We start from the raw sequence: 22,398 nt of genomic DNA on the forward strand, positions 1-22,398 counted from the left end.
GTCTTTCAGGTGAATTACTTGGTGCAATCTCTCTTCATAGCCCTCCATGATCATTTGACAGTACTCGACTGGTATTTTCTTCCATTCTTCTTCACAGTAGGCCTCCAACTCTTGCAAGTGTTTTGGATGATGCTGATGAATCCTGGTCTTCAACTCATGCCAAACGTTTTAAATTGGGTTGATATCGGGTGACTGCAATGGCCACTCCAGAACGCTTATATGGTTCCTCTGCAACCAGGATTGCACATATTTCAACGTGTGCTTATAGTCATTGTCGTGCTGAAAGATCCAACGACGCCCAAGCCGCAAGTTCCGAGCATCATTCTTGATATAAGTGCCTAATATATCAACGTACTCTTCTTTTTTCATGATTCCGTTGACGCGGTGAAGGCTGCCTGCATCAAAAGAGCTGGAGGAACCCCACAGCATGATCGAGCCACCTCCGTGTTTAACTGTAAGGACGGTGTTCTTTGGAAGATTTCGTTCCCCTTCTTACGGAAAATATTGCGAACATCATTGTGGCTGAAAAACTCGATTTTAGTCTCGTCTGACCAAAGAATACTTTTTCAATAGGTAAAGGGTTTATCTACATGTTTTCTTGCGTACCTCAATCGTGCTTCTAAATGAACAGGCTTTAAATATGGAGTTCTACGAGGACGGCATGCTTTGAACCCAGAAGAGTGTAACATGTTCGTAACTGTAGAGGTGCTTACTTCAACCCCAGTTTCTCTTAACAATTTTTGTATGTCATTACGTGTTAAACAAGGGTTCCTACTAACTTCTCTGAGAACCTTCCTCTTGGTTCTCTCTGGAATTTTGGTGGGGCGTCCGGAACAAGGAAGTTAGCAGTTGATCCTGTAAGCTTAAACTTGGCAATTATGCTTTTAACAGAAGATTTCGGCACATTAAGTTGTGTAGCAATACTGGGAAGAGACACACGAGATTTGTATTTTACTATTGTAAAATACGTTTTTTTAAATCACTGGACAGTTGTTTCCTGTTCGCCATGATGACCAAGCAGATAATGACGGAGACGGCGCTAAATTGCCGGAAGTAACTTTTTTGCTGGCTAAATTCCAATAGTTATGAACCAAGTGTCTAGTTCTGGAATGGTATAATGTAGTTTATTCGCCAAACTAAACAAAATTTTTACAGAAATATCAGTTTTTTCACACGTTCTGAAATGTATGAACACTTTCTGCTCCTCCTATTTTTGGTTATTTGCTTATAAACAGTTTATTTGTCGTTTAATTTACATAAAAATTTATGTAGATGTGTGTTAGTATAATAGTTATAATATATTGTACTTCTATTAGCCTAATCGTGATACTTTTTAAGTTGTGAACAAAAAACTACTCGGGACGCATGGGTACGAACACTTTCTGTCGTCACTATATGTATCGTTAGTTTTATAAATTGTTTTGTTTCTTTATTATTATTAAATAAAATTTCACATTGGATATCTGTGGTCTACCAAGTGCGCGTATCAAGACCTGAAGTTTAGCGTTGTCAGCCGCGAAATTTACTGCTGGGTAAACGGCTCGCAGGGTGTGTGTGTTTCACTTCATGTATGGGCTTATAAAACTATAACGTTCGCTAGTATAACCCACTTTATATTCACATAAAGTTTTGTTTCAAATGTGTTCTTATTTGTTCACCAAAAGTAGTACAATTATTTCCTCGTATACTGCTTGCAAATGGTTATGGAACTACGCTTAAAACCAGCCGGTAACAGCTTTAATTTAACTGTATACAAACTCTAAGATCTAGATTCATAAACACCCACCATTTTACTGTATTTGAACAATGATATATCTTACCTGTTGTGGATGGAGGGAGTTTATTACACCTTGTTTAGTCAAGACAAGGACTTTTGATCGAGATTCATTACCCTCACTGCACAAAGAAGGATCTGCAAGCTGGTTGGAAGACTCGGGCGCTTGGCTACTCTTGTGACAGCGATAAAGGGCAAAAATGAAACCCATAAGGACTGTTAGTCCGACTCCAATAGTAATACCTAATAACATAGGTGATACCGACATTGTTTCCTGTAAAAGAAAAAATATGAAAATATATTAAGAGTATGTTTTACATTTTAAACTTAGGAACTACTAGCAAAAATATTAAACGTTGGAAACAGTAGTTAGAAATTCCTACAAAACTTCCTCGGTTTTTTTAGATATTTTAACCAACATAATTTATCACAACAGTTTATTATTTTTATATTCTATGAAATATTTCAGAAAACATCTGAACCAAAACATGATTCCCTAAAATATTCTTTAATATGGTTTGCTGAAGTTTCATCACTTTTAATAATAAGCCACTTATACCAAATTTAGTGTTTCGAAAGGCTTACTTGGGCCTAATGCAAAGGAAGATTATACAAACATTTAAATCAGTTAATAGTACAATTTGCAATGTTTGTTTTAATACTCTAATACATAAACATAAGACAACGTCGTGATGACCCAGAGAGTCCAAGTTGAGAATACCGAAAGGGCCTGTCTGATTCTAGCGCAAAAATAAATTACACACATTTAGTATAGGTAACATAATTTATAATACATTTCCTAATATTCTAAGATGGGCTTTCAGTCTCTGTTACAGATATCATATCTCACTCTGTAGAGGGATTATTTATTATTATTATTATTATGTTAGCACAAAATAATACTGACAATAATACAATGAGAATGAAACTTCATCTCCTTGTAGCAGTAGCACGTTTTTTTATTTTATGAGAAATTTGAAGTCTTTCACTACAAGCCCTCTATTCATGTTTGAACAAACGTATTTGCATCTTGCACACACACACGTTCATCCACTGACGTGGTCAGTTGTGTGTCTACGTAGATACAATAATGAATGCAAAAGTTTCAACCTCAAAGTTTTAATTTTTAAAATATTTTAGAAGATTTTTCTGCTAGCCCTAGTTTCGAAGTCGTAAATAGAAATAAATCAGCTAGTTAACGCCACTCTCAGCCAACTTTTAGGCAACTCTACTCTAATCGAGAAGATGGATTTGAACGTCATCCTTATAACGCACCTACGACCATAAAAGGCATCAAATTTTGTGGCCACAGCACTTGAACCATGAATCCCCCATCCTCATTCTGTGGTACGCTAATTGTTAGGTTACGTGTTGGAGTTTCAAATGTTAATTAGAAAATTCTGAGTGAAAGTAAGCTTTCTTAGTTGAAAAGTTAATGAAATATAACAACAACAATAAATTAAACATCTGAGGATATAAAATAGAGCGATGAATTTAATATAAAATAAACTGATATTATATTTACCTTTAGCTAAAGAAAAAACATTTTTTTTTGCTGTTGGGTTTAACAACACAATATTTTTTGACATTACTTTAGTTTTTGATAAATTTAATTACCTTCACCCATCAAAAGCAGTTAAAGGTATGTCAATATCATCACGTTTAAGAAGTAGCAAATTTTGAAATAAAATTGTAAATCTTATATTTTCCGGGGCCTTTCATGGCACGTGATTAAGGCACTCGACTCGTAATCCGAGAGTTGTTTGAGGGCGTTATAAGTGACGGTCAATCCCACAATTCGTTGATAAAAGAGCAGCCGAAGAGTTTCCAGCTGCAACTATTATATTATCGTGCTGTATGTAACAAAAAAGCGAGCACGTGAGCCAGGAGTCGCTTAACAACCAACAGTTTTTTTTTAGTGGTTTGTTTGTTCGTTTTTGAATTTTGCGCAAAGCTACGCGAGGACTATCTGAGTTAGCCGTCCCTAATTTAGCAGTGTAAGACTACAGGGAAGGCAGCTAGTCATCACCACCCAACGCCAACTCTTGAGCTAGTCTTTTATCAACGAATAATGGGACTGACCGTCACAATATAACGCCCCACGGCTGAAAGGGCGAGCATGTTTGGTGCGACGGGGATTCTAGTGTTTTCCGTTGGTGCATAGTATACGTTTTATCCCAATTATTGAGCAGCGTCACACAAATCATGTTAAAATAACATGAAAAGCAATTTTAATGTGCACTAATTTAACTTAATCATGTTTCCACTAGTGGTATTGTTAATTGTGTTTGACGTTTATGATTTAAAAAGATTATCTCACTGTATTGTTTCCATGTAATTTGTAGTGTACCACACCAAACACTACAGAAGGTAAATTGTCTCGTGCTGTGTTTACTATTTTTGGTCTCAACGAAAGCTTCAGGGCTATATTAGTTATATTGCTAGCAACCTGATAATTGCTTTGTTTATCATAACTCTTGCTTTTGTGTAAGAGTTTTATAATTTTATTTAGTTCTTTATTAAACCTATATTGATGTAATTACCTTGTTAGTGGATAGCTGAATAAAATAATAATTAGAGAGATAGTTTTCATTCGCATTTATTCTACAGTGGATACTCTGAAGAAAATAATGAACTAAATTACGATAAATAGAATCCTCAATGTTACCACTCATCAGAACACCGTACTTTTCAACTATGTCAAGTAATCTGTGTTATTATCCTACGTCACGAGAACTTTGATTGTAGGCCAGGTGGTTAAGACACTCTGAGTGTCGTGGGTTCGAATCTCTGTCTCACCACATATGCTCGCCCTTTCAACCTTGAGGACGTTATAATGTAACAGTCAATACCACTATTCGTTGGTGAAAGAGTAGCCCAAGAATTGGCGGTGGGCACGGATGACTAGCTGCTTTCCCTCTAGTTTTACACTGTTAAATTAAGGACGGCTAGCCCTAGTGTAGCATTGAAATTCAAAAATAAAACAAAAACATTGATTATAATTCTTAACAAATCATATGTTACATACTCTAAACCGTTAATTATTCAATAAGAATAATACACTAGTGTTTTAAATGTACACTACATTTTTTGCACATTGCTGTTGGCAGGGGAGATATTGTTGGTCCAGCCGACCAAATGAACTCTGGTTTTTGTCGAACGGCCTCGTCAGCTATGACGTGAGTCAAAGCAAGTGTACAGTTTAAATAATATTATTGAAAAACCAATAGCCATAGCAAATAAAGTTTAAAAATAATATTATCAATCGTTCTGTGATGTAATATGACACAAATTACTAACAGTCAGTACTCTCATTGTTACTGACTTACCAATCTACGTATGATTTGAACTGTCACAGAAAAACTTACTATGACTCTCATCTGTTATGGCATCTATGAATTGGTTTTCGTGCTAACAAACCGATCATTTCACATGGATCATCTGGTTAAGGTAACTAGATAATCCTTTTCATATCTTCCAAGAGTTCAGCTAAGGTCTCTTCTTTTTTCCATAATTTCCCCCTGAATTTCATTTTGAAAACTTCCTTCTGATGTGTCACTCCGAACCTGTTCGATGCTTGGTAGTACAGTAGTTTCAAATCTTGACTGACAGGTTACTTAACGTTGTTACACCTTAGCCTTTTAAATGGGTGGCAAGAAGAATAACTTGTTGTTGACTAGTAAACTCGTTTTAAATGAGTAGTAATTATTTCGAAATGAATATAATATGTGTATCTTTGTGTTTTCTTATGGCAAAGCCACATCGGGCTATCTGCTGAGCCCACCGAGGGAAATCGAACCCCTGATTTTAGTGTTATAAATCTGATATGTCTACCACAGCACCTTTCCATCCAAGTGCGTTGATTCCAATTAAGTTTGAGAATTGAATTAGGTACTGGGGTAGTCTAAGTAAGTCCTGAAGTCGCAAAACTTGTAGCAGTTTAGAAGAATTTGTTTTCATATTTTACATTGTATAGTAAATGATGTTTTCGGTTGAAATTTTTTGAATACGTGCAGAAAAAAAATGGTGTGATGATTAGATCTTTCCATTAAACAACATATTTTCTAAACGTTTTATTCTGTTCTTTTCAACCTGACTGATTTTGTTATTTGTTCTTTTTACTTCTAAAGTTTCGTCTTGCAGCATGTCTGTACTTTTTGTTTTTAATGTTTTCCTGTACTCTCTGATTTTTATTGCCGTAACTTTTATTGTATATCAACAATAGCTTCTTTCATCACGTATTCAATCATATTTATATTTGTTCTAAGTTCTTTAAGTATCACATCTCTTTCTTTCCTTTAACTCTCCTCTCAAGATTCCATCTGTTATCTTTTATTTTTCTTTAATTTTCTACACATTGTATTATGATTGTATTTTACTCTTCTTCAAATTTCATCTTACCCTTCTTCTATTCTCATCTTTATTTCTTCTTCATCATCTTTTGTCTTCCTACTCTTTCATATTTGTATTTCAATGTTAAATAAAATTATTGTTTGCCTTCTTTCAATTTTCTGCGTCTTTCTTCTTTGTGTTCGTTTAATATTTCTGTCTCTGTGTGCTGTTTCATAGTCTCTAGACAGGTTCAAGTGGTTAGTGCACTCGACTTGTAATCTGAGGGTCGCGGGTTCGAATCCCCGTCGCACTTTGGTGCTCGCCCTTTTAGCCGTGAGGGCGTTATAATGTGACGGTCAGTCCCACTATTCGTTGGTAAAAGAGTAACCCAAGAGTTGACGGTTGGTGGTGATGACTAGATACCTTCCTTTTAGTCTTACACTGCTAAATTACGGACGGCTAGCGCCAATAGCCCTTGAGTAGCTTCAAAAACAAACACTGTCTCTAGGAAATGTTCGATTATGCTTTGTGCTCATTTATTATTTTCAAATTTAGTCAAAATTCTATTTTTTTTCATCAAAATAATTCAACTTTTGACATCGGTGTTATAACTTTATAACTGTTCTATTCGATGATCGAGTTCTTTCGGATTATTCGGTAAAATAATTCGAAGTCCAATTTACTTATTGGTAATGATTTATTTATTCAGTAACGTTTTTATACAGGCTACGCTCACTGATAGGCCTAACTTCACAAATAACTTTTTAGTAGAAATTATTACACTATATCACGCCTAACTCACAATTAAATCTCATCTTTCCTACATGCAAAATATCCTCTTTAATATATCGATAACGAACATACTGGGTGATTCACTGACTAACTTAATTATTAATGAACAGTCACTAACTTTCACTGTTTAACTCACTGTAACTCTTTAACTTACACTAAACTGACTGATTCATTCTAACTCAGTCATTACAGTGTTTTAAAATTGTACTCTATTTCACTAATGTACGATATTTCAGAAATTTCTAGGCTGATAGTTTCATGAAACTATCGTAATTTTTTTTTCGTAAACCCCCAAACTACCTATGTTTTTTGTTCCTAGAAAACAATATTTCGTGTACATAAAAAGAAGTATTTCGAAATTACATAATTTAATTCGTGGAAATTTATTGTGACAACAATGACTTTTTCATTCTGTAGATCATATTTTTTTCAAATACTTTAATGAAGTGTCGGACATGACTCTGAGCCCCCAGTTTGAGAAACGCTGATTTAGTGAACAAAACATTAGAATGTTATAAATAAATAAATATATATATATACACACAACATATATATACAACACACACACACATATATATATATACAACAATACATTTTTTACTAGCAGTGTAGGCATCTAAAATTACTCCTAGAAATTAATACCAACCCTAAGCCTTACGTATAATACATTGTATTATTAATATCTGTCGGTGGCTCAGTGGCATGTCTGGAGAATTAAAGAGCTCAGTGGAAAATTTGTCAACCTTATGATCGTTAAATAATAATAACACATCATAAGGATCACCATAAGTTTCGATGCCTTATCTAAGGTGTAAACAAAAATCGTAACTTTTATTGTTCATTGTTTTTCATGTTCAGATTATTTGAACTCCGAACAAAACACTGAATGTTTACAGCACATTTTCAGAACATATGTCATATACGTTGGTTTGTGTCAGTGTAAAGAAATACACCACAAAAATATAATTTCCCTTACACAATTTATTAAGTTTTAATTTTTAAAATAAATTATAACTATTCATGTGAATAATAATTTTTAGCAAAGTGAAAGGTTTTTAAAACAAAAAATAAATTAAATAGATATATTGTTTTTGTTTCGTCATAGATAAAGTTATCTGTGGTGTGCCCACCACGGGTCTCCAAACTCCAATATTTAACGTTATAAATCCGCAGACTTATTGTTGAACCAGTTGTAGACTAGTGCTGCTGTACTTATGTTTGCATATATATATATATGTGTGTATATATGTTTGCACTATGTGACATATCATTTACAAAATTTCTTAGAATAAAAAATGCTTTTCATATGGAACACTTCGAAATGGCATTTTTATGTTGATCATTCAGTACCAACAATTTTGATATAATAACATTAAGTGTTTTCGTTTTTAACTTTTGAAGTAAAACTGGAAGGAAACATTTCTGTCAGAATGTTCTCTTTATAGTCGAGTTCATTCAGTGTGGTTTTATGTTAGTTTTTACTCTCCTGAGCGACTTCGCTGGTAAACAAACAGGAATGACGTCACATTGACGTCATCACTGGCGCTAAACAGCAAACCAAAGTGTTGGCACAAGGATTAAACGTGTCACGTGAACCTCTGTTCACATTTCCTTGCGGCTCTGCGGTGGACGGGTCATTCTTTACAGCAATAAAAGTAGCTTATGGTGATGTCGTAAACACAGGGGGAAAAAAACAATATGATAAACCCACTATTCCACACTCCAGGTATTTCAAATCAAGTTAAAATAGTAGTAATATTATTATAATATAAAGCATATAAATTTGAAAATAATCAGATATATCTACTAATCTTGGTATAATCGTCCAAAACAACTTTATTTTGGTGTTTCTCCAGAAACATCTTACACACCAACGAAGACACTTTTTCTAATGCGACGTACAAACGCAAAATTCTCTTTTGAGATTAAAGAATTGGCCTAAGGGCTCTAGTAACAACAAAAAAACAACAACATTAGGTAGTATCTATCAAGAGTATGGACTTTATATTATACCCAGCAAGCCAGTATTTTATTTGTAATTATCCATAAAATTATACAATGGAATATCTCTGCTCTGCCTATCAAGGGTATTGAAACCCGGTTTCTAGTGATATAAATCCGCCGACATACCACTGTGGCATTGTGGGGCTCGTGCAGAGACTCAACTCTTTCTGCAGTAACACAGATTACCATTGTTACATCATCAAAAAGTCAGACGAATAACAAACTTAGGCGGTCATGAAGACTTTATAAACGAATCATCTGAAATCGACCTTTAAAGAAAATAAATCGTCAGTTCTGCTACTTTTCAAAGTTTGTATTTACTGTTTTTTGATCACGATATTGTTGTGTTTATTGAACTTTTAGTACTTCTGGTTTATTATAAACATTTTTACCCGTTAATTTATTTGATTTAAAAAAAATGTTTTGACTTTTACTAATTCTCAAAATTCTTCTATATAGCAACCATGGGTTAGAAATTATTACTGACTTCTCATTACGTTTCCCATCGAGATATTATTACTTCACAGTTCGGGGATTGATCCCTGTAGCAATCACAGCGAAGATAACTCATGGCGCCACCTGATGCTGAGACTAAAACTTCAATCTGCGTATTAATTTTATGGAATGTAAAACATGTTTCATCTGATTATGATTAACACATTGAATGTATGACACTGATGAACCAAGTTGTATAAAAACTGTCATATAACTATGGTGTAGTTAAAAGTACTTACAACAAAATAAGTGTTGTTTCACAAGAAGCGAGAAGTACATTTTTATAAATGATAACAAAGAATAAATTGACACATTTAAAGTATAACTTTTTCCAGTTTATTTTGTGCAACATTTCGAGCAGACGCTCCTCATCAGACCAGTAAAGATGGCGTTACAATTGAATTAAGCTCAAAAAATAAACTAGAAAAGATTTACCTTTAGATGTATTAGTTTATTCTTTATTGTTATTTAACAATATATGTGATGAGTGTTATGTTTTACTGACAGTTAATCTTTCTGTACCCTACACGACAGGATTACTACTAACAGGAACTGACAGCTAATATTCCTGTGCCCTTTACAACAGGATTACCACTAACACGAATTGACAGCTAATCTTCCTGTATTTTTACAACAGGATTAGCACTGATAGAATATATTCCTCAGGATTGATTCAGTTCATAGAAGGGAGAACAGATAAGTTGAGAAATTCATAATAATTTTTTTCTCATAACTTACAGCTCCCCAGTGGCACGGCAGAATGTTTGCGGACTTACAATGCTAGAAACTGGGTTTCAATACCACGTAGGTTAGAGCACAGAGAGCCCTTTGTGTAGTTTTGTGCTTAACTACAAACAAACTCATCACTTACTGACGAAGTTAATTTCTAATTACTATTAAAACTATTAAACTTGCCGTAATCTTGCTTTATGTGAGGGATTATAGTTCTGGTCTTGATAACAAAATATATGTTTATAATTAACACACGTTATAAAATTAAATAACCAGTGCTTTAACTTTTTCTTTTTTTTTGCAAAGTATCACTTTTATCTATTACTAAATAGAGTCGGACACAACCGGACTAGGAACCTCATAATTCGTGTTTTTTATCCCGTCACCTCAAAAACACACTTTCCACTTTAACCTGTTGACTGCCAAGTATTTCAGCTGCTACAATACAACTCTAATGCTTCTTCATTTTGTAACTTTTTTCGTGACGCCATTTTGGATCGAAAGTGAACAATTTATAAGTAGGTTAAATGCATGTATGGTGCTGACGTCTAGCGTTGAAGTTAGGTATTATTGAGAACGAATTAACTCGTCCGTGGCACTGTGTTACTGATCGGCTTGGACGAGTTATCTCGTCTACGGCACTGAACAGCTTAAAGACTATGTCTTTGAGTGAAGTTCAAATCGGATAATTCAACCTAATAATGGTAGTCTAAGAGCTGGCGATGAATGCTGTTGGCTAAATGCTTTCCTCCAATAAACCATTTCAATCTTAAAGACGTGTACTGTAAGAGCCTTCGTGTAGTTTTACGTATGTGTTTCCTTTCATCAAGTCCACCGAGGGTAATCAAACTCCTAATTTTAGCATTGTAACTCGTAAGACTTTCTGCTGTCCCAACGGGAAACGTAGCTTTGTAAAAATATTCTAAATAAACGAACAATGTAAGCACTTACAATTCAGTACACTTTGATACATATATTATACCCACTCTTTTTTTTTTTCAAAAGTAATTATTCGACTTAATGCTTAGTTTATTACGACAGTAAAATAACTAAGTTCGTATTCTCTAAGCTCATGGAGATTAGGACTGAGGAATTTATTACTGTATTTAATAACGATCTCTATGATCAAAGAGATAGTTACGTTTCGGTTCAAAAACTAGCTTCTTTCTTGGTTAATCGTGTGATTTTATAAAAAAACTTAGCTAAATGAAATATCATTTTTAGTGTGTGTTTTTTTTTTCAAATCGAGAACATTTAGATGATAATTGTACTGTCTTTAAAGATGATGAACGTACCATTCATTTTTTAATAAGTACAAAATATTGGCAGGTGTGAATGTGAAAGTTCTTTTATTTTAATATTTAGAAAACACTTAATTTAAAGGGACAATTAACAATTTGTTATATTACTTTTACTTTGTTTTTCTTGCTAATAAATAGCATTATAACAAAATTAATAATACATCAGTGTTAACAAATACACACTACTTCTAGGAATAGTGACAAAGACATATATCTATATTTCTCTTATCCATATCAAACACGGCAGATTCGTAAACAACGTTCGAAAGTATACACATAAAATTTATATTCGCGATTACCTTTAAATTTTATTTTCCCGTTATTGACACGGGTAGAAATATACACTCACACACATTCCTATTCCTAAGTGTATTTTGTACTTGTTACCATGGAACTATGATCATACTGAGAAAACTCAATCAAAAAATTTTCGAGCTCGGTTGAATGACTGTTGTTTCCACAGAACATTATTTCGTTATTTAAGATTATATAATAGAAACAATAATGTAACTCTTAAAAAAAAAAAAACTAGAAAAAGGCCTGGAATGGCCGAACGCGTAAGGCGTGCGACTCGTAATCTGAGGGTCGCGGGTTCGCGTCCGCGTCGCGCTAAACATGCTCGCCCTCCCAGCCGTGGGGGCGTTATAATGTTACGGTCAATCCCACTATTCGTTGGTAAAAGAGTAGCCCAATAGTTGGCGGTGGGTGGTGATGACTAGCTGCCTTACCTCTAGTCTTACACTGCTAAATTAGGGACGGCTAGCACAGATAGCCCTCGAGTAGCTTTGTGCGAAATTCGAAAAACAAACAAACAACTAGAAAAAATAATAACGGAGCTTCTGAGAAAATTAGAAAATAGGGAAGATAATGTAGCTCTTAAAGAGTTATAGAATATAAAAAATAATGTAGCTCTTAAAGAGTTATAGAATATAAAAAATAATGTAGCTCTTAAAGAGTTATAGATTATAAAAATAATGTAGCTCTTGAAAGATGTTGGGGTGTTTGGAATTAAGCACAAACCTTCCCAATCGATTATCTAGGCTCTTTCAATCACGGGTATCGAAACGCGGTTTCTACCGGTGTGAATCCGCAGATATACCGCTGTGCCACTGGTGACGCTCTTAAAAGACTTATAGAATAGAGAAAAAAATATATCGTAGCTGTTGAGAAAACTATAGGATAGGAAAAATAATGTAGTTCTTAAACAGTTATAGAATATGAAAATAATGTAGCGTTTGAGAAAATTATAGAATATAAAAAATAATAACATCGGTTATGGAAGAATGTGTGGTCAAGATAACATAAAGTCAGTAAAGATGGGACCACTAGACACCCATTCAGTGAACATTCAACCTGTAAGCAGTGAATATAAAAATAATTAAAATCTGTCTTAAATCACGAATAATTTATGAAAACAAATACTTAATCTGAAGTTCCTTCAACATATACTGGGTTAATTTTTTAGATGTATAAAATACACACACATATATATACGACATTATGTATATGTACTTACTCATTATTAAAATTTAATTAAAAGGGTTGTTATTAACCACAAACTGTAAAATTAATTTATGATAACGACGTCTCTATTAAGCGTGATATTAGGAAGTGACATATAGCGATAACTTGAATTAACTTACCTATTAAAAGAGAACAAATACGACTCAAAACCATTCTTTAGCTTACGAACTTGGTGGATAATTATAAACCTGTTCTGATCTTTATCACGATGCTTGTCGTCTAGTAAAGCCCTAATGCTGGGCTGATACCGTGATTGTAAAAATAATTTCGAGAGAACCATTTCAAATAGAAAAAAGTTAACAAAGCCACTTCTTAAAAATCAACGTGAGTGGCTTTTACTGTGCCTTTAAAACGGTATCAAAAATTAGCTTCTTCATTTGTAAGCTATATTTTCAATGTTGTGATTTAGTTGTTTGACAGAGAGAACTGCTAATAACGATGATGTAATGATCGAGACACTTTGTGTAATATCTAGAAGTAACAATTGGTATAAATATGAACAAGGTTAGTTCAGTAATAGTGAAGTTCATGAATAATTACCTATGTTCTGTGAAGTATTTATTGAAAAGTGATCGAGTATTCAATGTGTATTTAGTAAGTGAGTTAATTATTGTTGTATGGTTATTGTTTATTATTAAGCATAAAGTTACAAAGAGGGGTAGCTGTGCTTTGCCCGATTTCTAGTAGCATAAGTCCACAGACATACCACTGTGCCACTGGGAGGCACATGAGTTATTTGAGAGTCATAAACATTTATCAGTCTTAGTTATTGTGGATACTTAATGTACTTGATTGATTAGTTGTGGACGTAGGAGTAAGTTTGTTCGTGCAGTAGTCGCAGTACCATCAGAGAGGTATTTTTGTTGTCTCATTCTTTGTAAACGTAGGCCTAAAATAACGTACAAAGGATTGTGGTTTGTAGAAAAATTATAGAAAAAACAAATTAATTCTTTATCGTTACGGGGATTGGACTCTGCATCACTTCCATTAAATAATTAAAAACAAAGCGTCAAATGAAAGAACGTCTGATAAACCTATAATATGAAGATTTATAATAGAACGTGAAAATTAAATTTATTTTTCGTAATTTATTAAATCAGAACAAGTTAACAGTATATTTGAACAACACATATCTGGTTATTTTTAATGCTAAAAATATTCAGTTAATTATTTAAATTTCGCTCCTAACATTTGATAAACTAGTAACTTAATATTTCAAAAAACATCTGTTATATTTGCAAAATTGCTTTCACTTTCATATATGACAAATGTTTTCAAACCTGAAAAATGGTAATTTTTTTAAAAGTTTAGATTGCTATATGAGTAATGTTTTCTTGGTTTTGTTTAACTTAATGTGATATACATAAGTGTATTTAACTGTGTAAAATTTGTACATTTGACTATTGATTCACATTTTAGGTTTATACAGCTTGATAAAGAATCATGAATATTAATGTCCAATTGGACTTAGCATTGATAATTATCATAGAAATTATCAAGTATTCTGGCTGATTATTAACTCTTTTGCTTGAAAGACAAGATTTTTTAAAACTTTAAAATACATCATCTACAAATTTTAATAATATTTCGTTTTGACGATCTGCAAATGCTCATGCAGTGACGCCATGGGTGTCATGTTTAATACTTACATATTTAACCTATGATGAATTCATATCTTTCAAAATACATGACTGTAGGACAAGCCTACTGAGAGATACTTTGCTGGCTGGTGATATCTAAATGTAACAGTTCCGTGTGTATTTTATGATCTCGTATACCAACTTAAAGTTATCAATTGAGTAAAAATACCAATGAATAATATTACTAAAACGAAAGTTACCGCACTAGGTGGACACTTTCACGAAATACACTATACTTAGTTAAGTTTGTAATAAATGATATTATATATCTATTTTTTACATGAAGTAGATGAGAGAAGGACAGTTCCAAAACCGTTCTGTTTAAGAGTCCCTTTATCTCGTGGAGTTATAAAACAAGTGCACCAGCTGCATCTTCTGCAGAAGAGACATGACAAACTTCTCGGAAAAAAATGCTATTACAGCTTAAAAATCCTTCCCCATTGTAACCCTAATAGACTTTCTTAAATCTGGTTTGTGTAGTATTGGAAGTCGGAGTCCAGATACATTGGAGAGTCAGTAAAAAGTTTATAAAAATGTGTGATTTATGATCAACTTTTCATCTTTCACAAAAGATCTTTACACTAAAAATTGTAGTGTCGGACAGTAATATGTGACCATGGCCATCAGAATGAGCACACAGAGAGAAACATTTCCATGGTCAGCATGAAACCAGAAACATCGTTCTTGTAAAGTGCAATTAACCTCAGTGCCGTGACGGTCTTATGTCGAGTTTTAATTTATATGTAGGAACAGATACCGAATTATACATGTGTGTAAACTCAGTTTTCAATAATAAGGAAATTGACAATGGTATAGCAAAACGTGTCTACAGTTGAGGTCACATAGGGGTTTGTAATATGCCCCTGTAAAAGGCGTTTCCTCCACGATAATTCACTGTTGTTATCGAACATCCACATCAAAGAGACGCTTATTTTTTAAGCAGTTTTGAGATTTGAGTTTTTCTTAAATTTAGTCAATGATTTTTCCTTTTAGATGGGAATATTCCATATCATCAGTGCGCATTTGAAAAGGTGTAAAGTCACATCTAACGTTCAAACGTGTTCTGCAGAAGAGGTTCCCGAATTTTTCATTGTTAGTCTTTAACACCAAGAACTTAGACACAGGTCAAGATAAATATAAAGTATAAACAACATGTGTAATATCAACTATTGTTGCTTTCATAGCCCAAACCTTCACAATTGACTATTTTCGTTATGTCTATTGCGGGGAATCGAACCCCGGATTACAGAGTTGTAAGTTCGTAAACTTACTAATAACTCATGGGGGAGCATTGTAACAAATAAAAGTGTTATTCAAAACGTTACCTACTTTACTGTTGGGGTAGTATTAAAGGGAACATATGTACAAATGTCGAAGCCTTTCTCATACCATTTCGTAGATCCTAATTTGGAAACAACTGTTCTGTATAATTTTGTCGGAATATTTACATTTTGTATAAATTATAGTAACAGCCTTAAACTTTGTATTTTGTAGTTTTATTCTAAACACTCTCATACATAATCTATATTATACTCAATGATTTGATATGTACATTGATGATTGAAAGGTCAGCCCCATAGGGCACAGCAGTATGTCTGCGGACTTATACTGCTACAAACGGGGTTTTGATACCAGTGGTGGGCAGAGAAGAGATAGCCCTTTGTGCAGTTTTGTGCTTAATAACAAACAACAGTATTAAGACACACATCTTATAAATATTTTATTTTTCCTTTCTTGTTCTTTTTGCTGGAATCAGTAGAAAGTGAAAACAATATTTGCATACATTTTTGTAAATTAATAAACCATGTGTTTCTTAGTTGTTTACAAAGCTTACGCTAATCTTGGGAAAATTCTAAAGACAAAAATAGCACAAATTAAATAGTGCTACTTATTGAAAAAGGAATTTAAATTATAGACTAGTCATAAACGTGTTGGTAAAGCGTAAGTTCAAGACGCTATCTCAGCTGTTGGTTTAGCAGCGTAACACACACATATGCGACATCTGAATGTATATATAACTGAGACTTACTTTGCCAGGAAACTGCTATCGAAGGGTTCTGTTTACGCTTATCCTGAACGCCAGACCTTGAGACGTTGCTGACGCTGACCTGTTGCGTTCTGAGAAAATCTGAGATACCTGGTAAAATTGGAAATACAGTTTTAAATAATTTCAATAATTATAAATGTCAAGCTAGAATTAACAGATTGATCGTATAGTTGTGGCTTTTATAATACAATACCAGGTGAAAGATAGACTTACACGATGTATTACGGTAGCAAGTCACAGACAAGTGTTCGACTGAAGATATAAGCCTGCTAGTGTAAAAACCCTCTAATATAAGTTCAGCTGACTAGCACGTGACCAAACTAGCAACCAGGAGATATCACCTTCTATCAGCGCTGTGACCAAGCCTGAGATGTTCTCTAACACCCAAGTCCAGTGCGCGTGCGTTTTTACCTTTCTGTTGCTAGGCTAGTGAACGGGTAAATTTAGTGTAACATTTTACTTGTAGCGTAAAGTAGTTGGGTACGATAAAAAATTGAGGTAAACAATCAAGCAGAGAGGCGGACAAACAACGTGTTATTAGACAAGAACTACTCAGAAACAAGTATAAACACAAACATATAGATAATTAAACAAAAGATAAGATTTTTTAAATAGGCATTTAAATAAGTGAGTAAACGTACCTACAAATAACGTTTATTATATTAAAACATGCAGATAAAGTTAAAAATTGGAGGATATACGTTGTGTCGTCAGTAAAACATCAGAAGAAACCAAACTTCTTAAAAGTTTGTTTCGTGTTGGCTTATATTATATTGTTTATGTTTATGTTTATGTTTATATTATATTGTTTATGTTTATATTATATTGTTTATGTTTATGTTTATATTATATTGTTTAGGTTTAGGTTTATATTATATTGTTTAGGTTTATCCTCTGCTACATTGGTTGGGGAAGTAAAAAATAAATAATATTGATTGATTTTATTTGTTGCTAAACCCAAAAAAAAGCCTAACAACGGACTACTGAGCTGTGCTCACCACAGGAATTGAACCCTGTAATTTAGCTATATAAGCCCTCCAGCTTACCACTGATTTATAAGGCATGCTTCATTGCAATTACTTCTATTATGTTATATTTCCTGCGGAATTTCAACTCGTGAAAACTCAGAAAAATCTACCCAGCGACGAGAGCAACAAAACACAAAAGTCTGGAAAACATGTTCAGCTTCAACATCTCGATCAAAACAACAACAAAAATTCTAAAACAACACTGCTTGCAACAACACTTCTAGATTTGCCCAAAGAACAGGACAATGAAGTTTTTCTAATAACTTTTCAGCTATTACGTACCAGCATATATACATGTCACGTACGTGCAACCAATCAATCATGTTTGTCTGAGGAACACTCGATTGTCGCTATATAATTAATTTGTGTTGCATAGCAAAGCCACATTGGGTTATCTGCTGTGCATTCCGCGGAAAATCGAACTAGAGATTTTAGCTTTCCAAATCCGTAGAGCTACTGCTGTCGAAGTTTAGTGACGAACACCAAAACGACAGCAGCAACAAGTGTGTGTACACTAGAAAATATTTTATTATTGAACGTTTGGTTTGTTTTGAATTTTGCGCAAAGTTACTCGAGGGTTAACTGCGCTAGCCGTCCCTAATTTAGCAGTGTAACACTAGAGGGAAGGCAGTTAGCCATCACTATCCGCCGCCGACTCTCGGGCTACTCCTTTACCAACGAATAGTGGGATTGACCGTCACGTTATAACGCCCCCACGGCTGAAAGGGCGAGCATGTTTGGTGTGACCGGGATTCGAACCGGCGACCCTCAGATTACGAGTCGAATACCTTAACCCACCTGGCCATGCCGGGCCGTGTATTCATAAAGAGCGAGAATGTTTGGTGCGATGGGGCTTCGAACCTGCGACCCTTCGATTTCGAGTTGAGTGTCTTAACCATCTAACCATGTCGGGCTCATTCTTGAATGTTTCGAGATATATATATACATATATTCCGTCTTCAACAAGCTATATTGAAGAGGATAATTACTGTGTACAAATATTTGTAAAGTTTAAATATTTTATAAAAAATACTTGAAATTCACAAAAAATGGATGAAATAAATTAAAAATAACCAAATAAACAAAGAATGTGGTAATGTAAAAATATTATACACGTATTCAGAGCAGAGTTATTTGTGGTGAACTTTGGTTAATATTTAAAGTTGGGAGTTCATTTATAACAGAGAAACTTTCTTTAATTAAAAGTTCGGTATTGGATGATCAAGATGACATGACTTTGAAATTCATAACCAAAACGGGGTGGTCGGTGTTTTCACTATGTGTGTGAATTATAGACTCTGGTGGATTTGATAGAGTTTTTTTTGTTTGTTTTTCATCAGTTCTGTTTGATACTTCCATATGCGCGTAAATGTAATTAGCGTATAGTTTTGCCAATGTAAGCGGCATTAGAGCCACCACATGTGTATTTATATAAAGTTCTGTAAGGTACTGGGATAGACAATAGGTCACATGTTGAAGACACATTCTTACTCTTTCAAAGTTCTGTTCACATGAAGTAATGTAAGCACCGGGCCCACTAGATGTAAGTAAGGCAACCTTACCTCTCATCACATAATGTAAGAGCCAGACCCACTAGATGTAAGTAAGACAACCTTACCTCTCATCAAATAATGTAAGAGCCAGACCCACTAGATGTAAGTAAGGCAACCTTACCTCTCATCAAATAATGTAAGCGCCAGACCCACTAGATGTAAGTAAGGCAACCTTACCTCTTATCAAATAATGTAAGCGCCAGACCCACTGGATGTAAGTAAGGCAACCTTACCTCTCATCAAATAATGTAAGCGTCAGGCCCACAAGAGGAAATAAGGCAACCTTACCTCTGACGTTGACATTCCAGCTTCCATTATAATAGTAAAGGCCGAAATTAAGAACTTAATTATTAGTATCTATATAAATATAATAACACTGTCTGTTGAATGTCCATGTAACTAGGTCGCAGGGTGTGCCTGAACTATCATCAAAAATTGATATGAAGATGCATTAGGTCCATTCAAGGGTAAACAGAAATTTGTGCTTTTGCGTTTTTTAGCATTACTTCGTTCCATCTTGATGGAACTTCATAAAATTTAGCACGAAGGTTTTTTGGGTTCATGCGGAAATACATGCAAGTTTTCGGTTTCACATTTCGTATTTTGCAGTTTTTGTGGGCCTTTTTCACAACTACGTATAAGGGAATCAACCTTTCATGTGGTAAGATAACCTCTCATTAATCATAAATTTATACGATTCCAAGGGAAGGGTACTACACCTGGTATATATTAAAAAATAATATTATCATAAAATAAAAATTTCGGTTTGAGAAGTAATTTATTCCATGAGATTAACATTAACATTGATATTTCGATAATAATACTTGCAGCGTGAAGAAAATATGCAGTAAGTACACTATAGTGACAGCTTATAAATAACCCTAAAATATTTGGATCGTACGTTGCTTAGTAGTTAGTGTACCCTGACTGTGAATCTGATGGTTTCTAGTTTCAACCTGTTGCTACAAAACGCATTCCTTACTTTAGGGCCATAGATGTATTATAAAAGTTATGGTCAAGTACTACATATCTGTTGAACGAGAGTAAACCAGTATTTAGTAGTAGGTGTTGTTGACTAGTTTTCTATTTTCTAAAATTAGGAATGGCTATGCCCAGATAACTTTAGCCTAATGCAATTTTGCACAAAATTCTAAAACTAACAAACATAAAAATTTTAAAAAGATGTAAAAAACAAAACAAAGAAAAGGTATTGTAACTTGTAGCAATAAAAGGTATCAACTGTTGTGCTAATTTTTGAGCAAAACCTCTGAATTTAAGAGTTTAAATGGAAACACAGTTTTTAAAATAAATCGAGGTTTTTGTTGTCACTAAAAATGTTATTTATAAATTGCTGTGCTCTATTTGTTGAGTCCCCCACTGGCACAGCAGTAAATTTACGGATTTATACCGCTAAAATCAGCAGTTCGATTCCCCTCGGTGGACTCAGCAGATAGCGCGATGTGGTTTTGCTGTAAGAAAACACTCTCTTTGTTGAAACACATGACAACGACGAATAGCTTTACAACTAGAACGAATTTACACAAATACCATCTAAAGTGCGTGAAACATAGTACTTTTAAATGGTCAAGCTACTTTGAAGAATGTATTCAAAGTGGTAAACGAGTTCAGATACCGTTATATTTTTTCTTTCCTATGTCATAAACAGGATAATCTGGGAGTAGGCATTTGTATTTTATTTTTTCTATGGCAAATCTGCTAAGGCTATTTTCCATCATTCTTGGCCCAGCATGGCCAGATAGGTTAAGGCGTTTGACTCATAATATGAGAGTCGCAGGTTCGAATCCCGGTCGCAACAAACATCCTCGCGCTTTCAGCCGTGGGTGTGTTATAATGAGACGGTAAATCCCACTATTCGTTGGTAAAAGAGTAGCCCAAGAGTTGGCGGTGGGTGTTGATGACTAGCTGTCTTCCCTCGTATAGCTTTGCGCGAAATTAAAAACAAACATACAAAAACAAACTACCATTCCTAATCCTGAATCCTGTAAGGAATGCGCCCTACCATCATGCTTCGGGATTCACTGCCATTCTTTTAATGATTCACCCACAGCTTAAAGTGTGAAGAATATTTCATGGCATCACAGAGATTCAAAACTGGCTCGCCCGCTCCAAAATCCATAGCTCCAACATAACATCTTCTGTTTGTTTGTGCTGTGTCTACTTCGCCATTTTTCATTGTTTTATTGTTTTTCGCTGTGTCGTTGAATGTTTTGCTAATTTGCAATTAATGATGCATTTTATACCTTGAAGTAGTTCGGAGTATTCCTAATTACATTAAATAATAAGGTGGGTAAAGGATATCAAAGCACTAGCAAAAAATAACTTACTTGATAGATTCGTTGAAATATTTTAAATTTCCCAGTCTTGTGGTGTACTTTTCATCCCAGGCTTATTGTGTGAATAATAACCTGGTCACGAATGTAGTAGATTGTTTTTCTTATTAACTAAAAGAAATCACGTATATGCTTGTATCAATCTTGCTAAACTTTGTGAAGCCAGAAGGCCTTTTTTTAGAGAATTGAGAAACATCTAACATAAAGAGAGTATGGACATGAGTTAAACACAAATAAACTAAAGTGTGCAACTTAAATTATTAAAAACCTAACATATTCTACAATGTAAAATGCACATCATATACTAAATGAGACATTAATTATCAGTTAACGATGTGACAAAAAAGTTTATTATTAATGATATACAAAAGTACATAGAGATTTTGTCAATCTTAAGATTTAGCTTTAAAATTTTTTGATATAGCTAAAATTAGGATGATTTATAACTATAAAAATATTTATCAATTTATGATGTGAATAGATTCAGAGGATGCAAAATCAGTAGTCACTGCACTGGATTTACTTGTTGGTTGGTTTCCAAAATATTACACTATAATATTGTATTAAATAGAGGTAGCAAAGGCAAGTATTATTTAGCAATAACCTTGCTGTATTTTTATACATGAAAGAAGAAAGTTGGTGATTTCAGCTTTTGTTGGTTTTAAGAGCAATCTATGAACTTACAATGCTAGAAACTGGGTTTCGATACCCGTGGTAAGTACCGTACAGATTGCCTCTTGTGTAGCATTATGCTTAATTACAATGGAACAAAAAGTAGGAAAAACCTGCACAATGAGCAATGCAGTGCAAACTTCAAGGATCAAA

General features: G+C 34.0%; 1 protein-coding gene across 1 annotated transcript in view; it reads right to left on the reverse strand.

Annotated features, from left to right (window-relative positions):
- LOC143237195 (synaptotagmin-1-like) overlaps nt 1-16,982 on the reverse strand; it is a 61,551-nt gene extending 44,569 nt beyond the window's left edge. Inside the window, exons 1-3 of the mRNA XM_076476177.1 lie at nt 16,855-16,982; nt 16,624-16,731; nt 1,821-2,048 (exon numbers count right to left, since the gene is read on the reverse strand). Coding sequence (XP_076332292.1) covers nt 1,821-2,042 — 222 coding nt within the window. The 5' untranslated portion in view covers nt 2,043-2,048; nt 16,624-16,731; nt 16,855-16,982. The remainder of the gene's footprint in view (nt 1-1,820; nt 2,049-16,623; nt 16,732-16,854) is intronic.
- Between the last annotated feature and the right edge of the window lie 5,416 nt (nt 16,983-22,398).

Source organism: Tachypleus tridentatus, chromosome 13 (assembly GCF_004210375.1).
Source record: "Tachypleus tridentatus isolate NWPU-2018 chromosome 13, ASM421037v1, whole genome shotgun sequence".
NCBI lineage: Eukaryota > Metazoa > Arthropoda > Merostomata > Xiphosura > Limulidae > Tachypleus > Tachypleus tridentatus.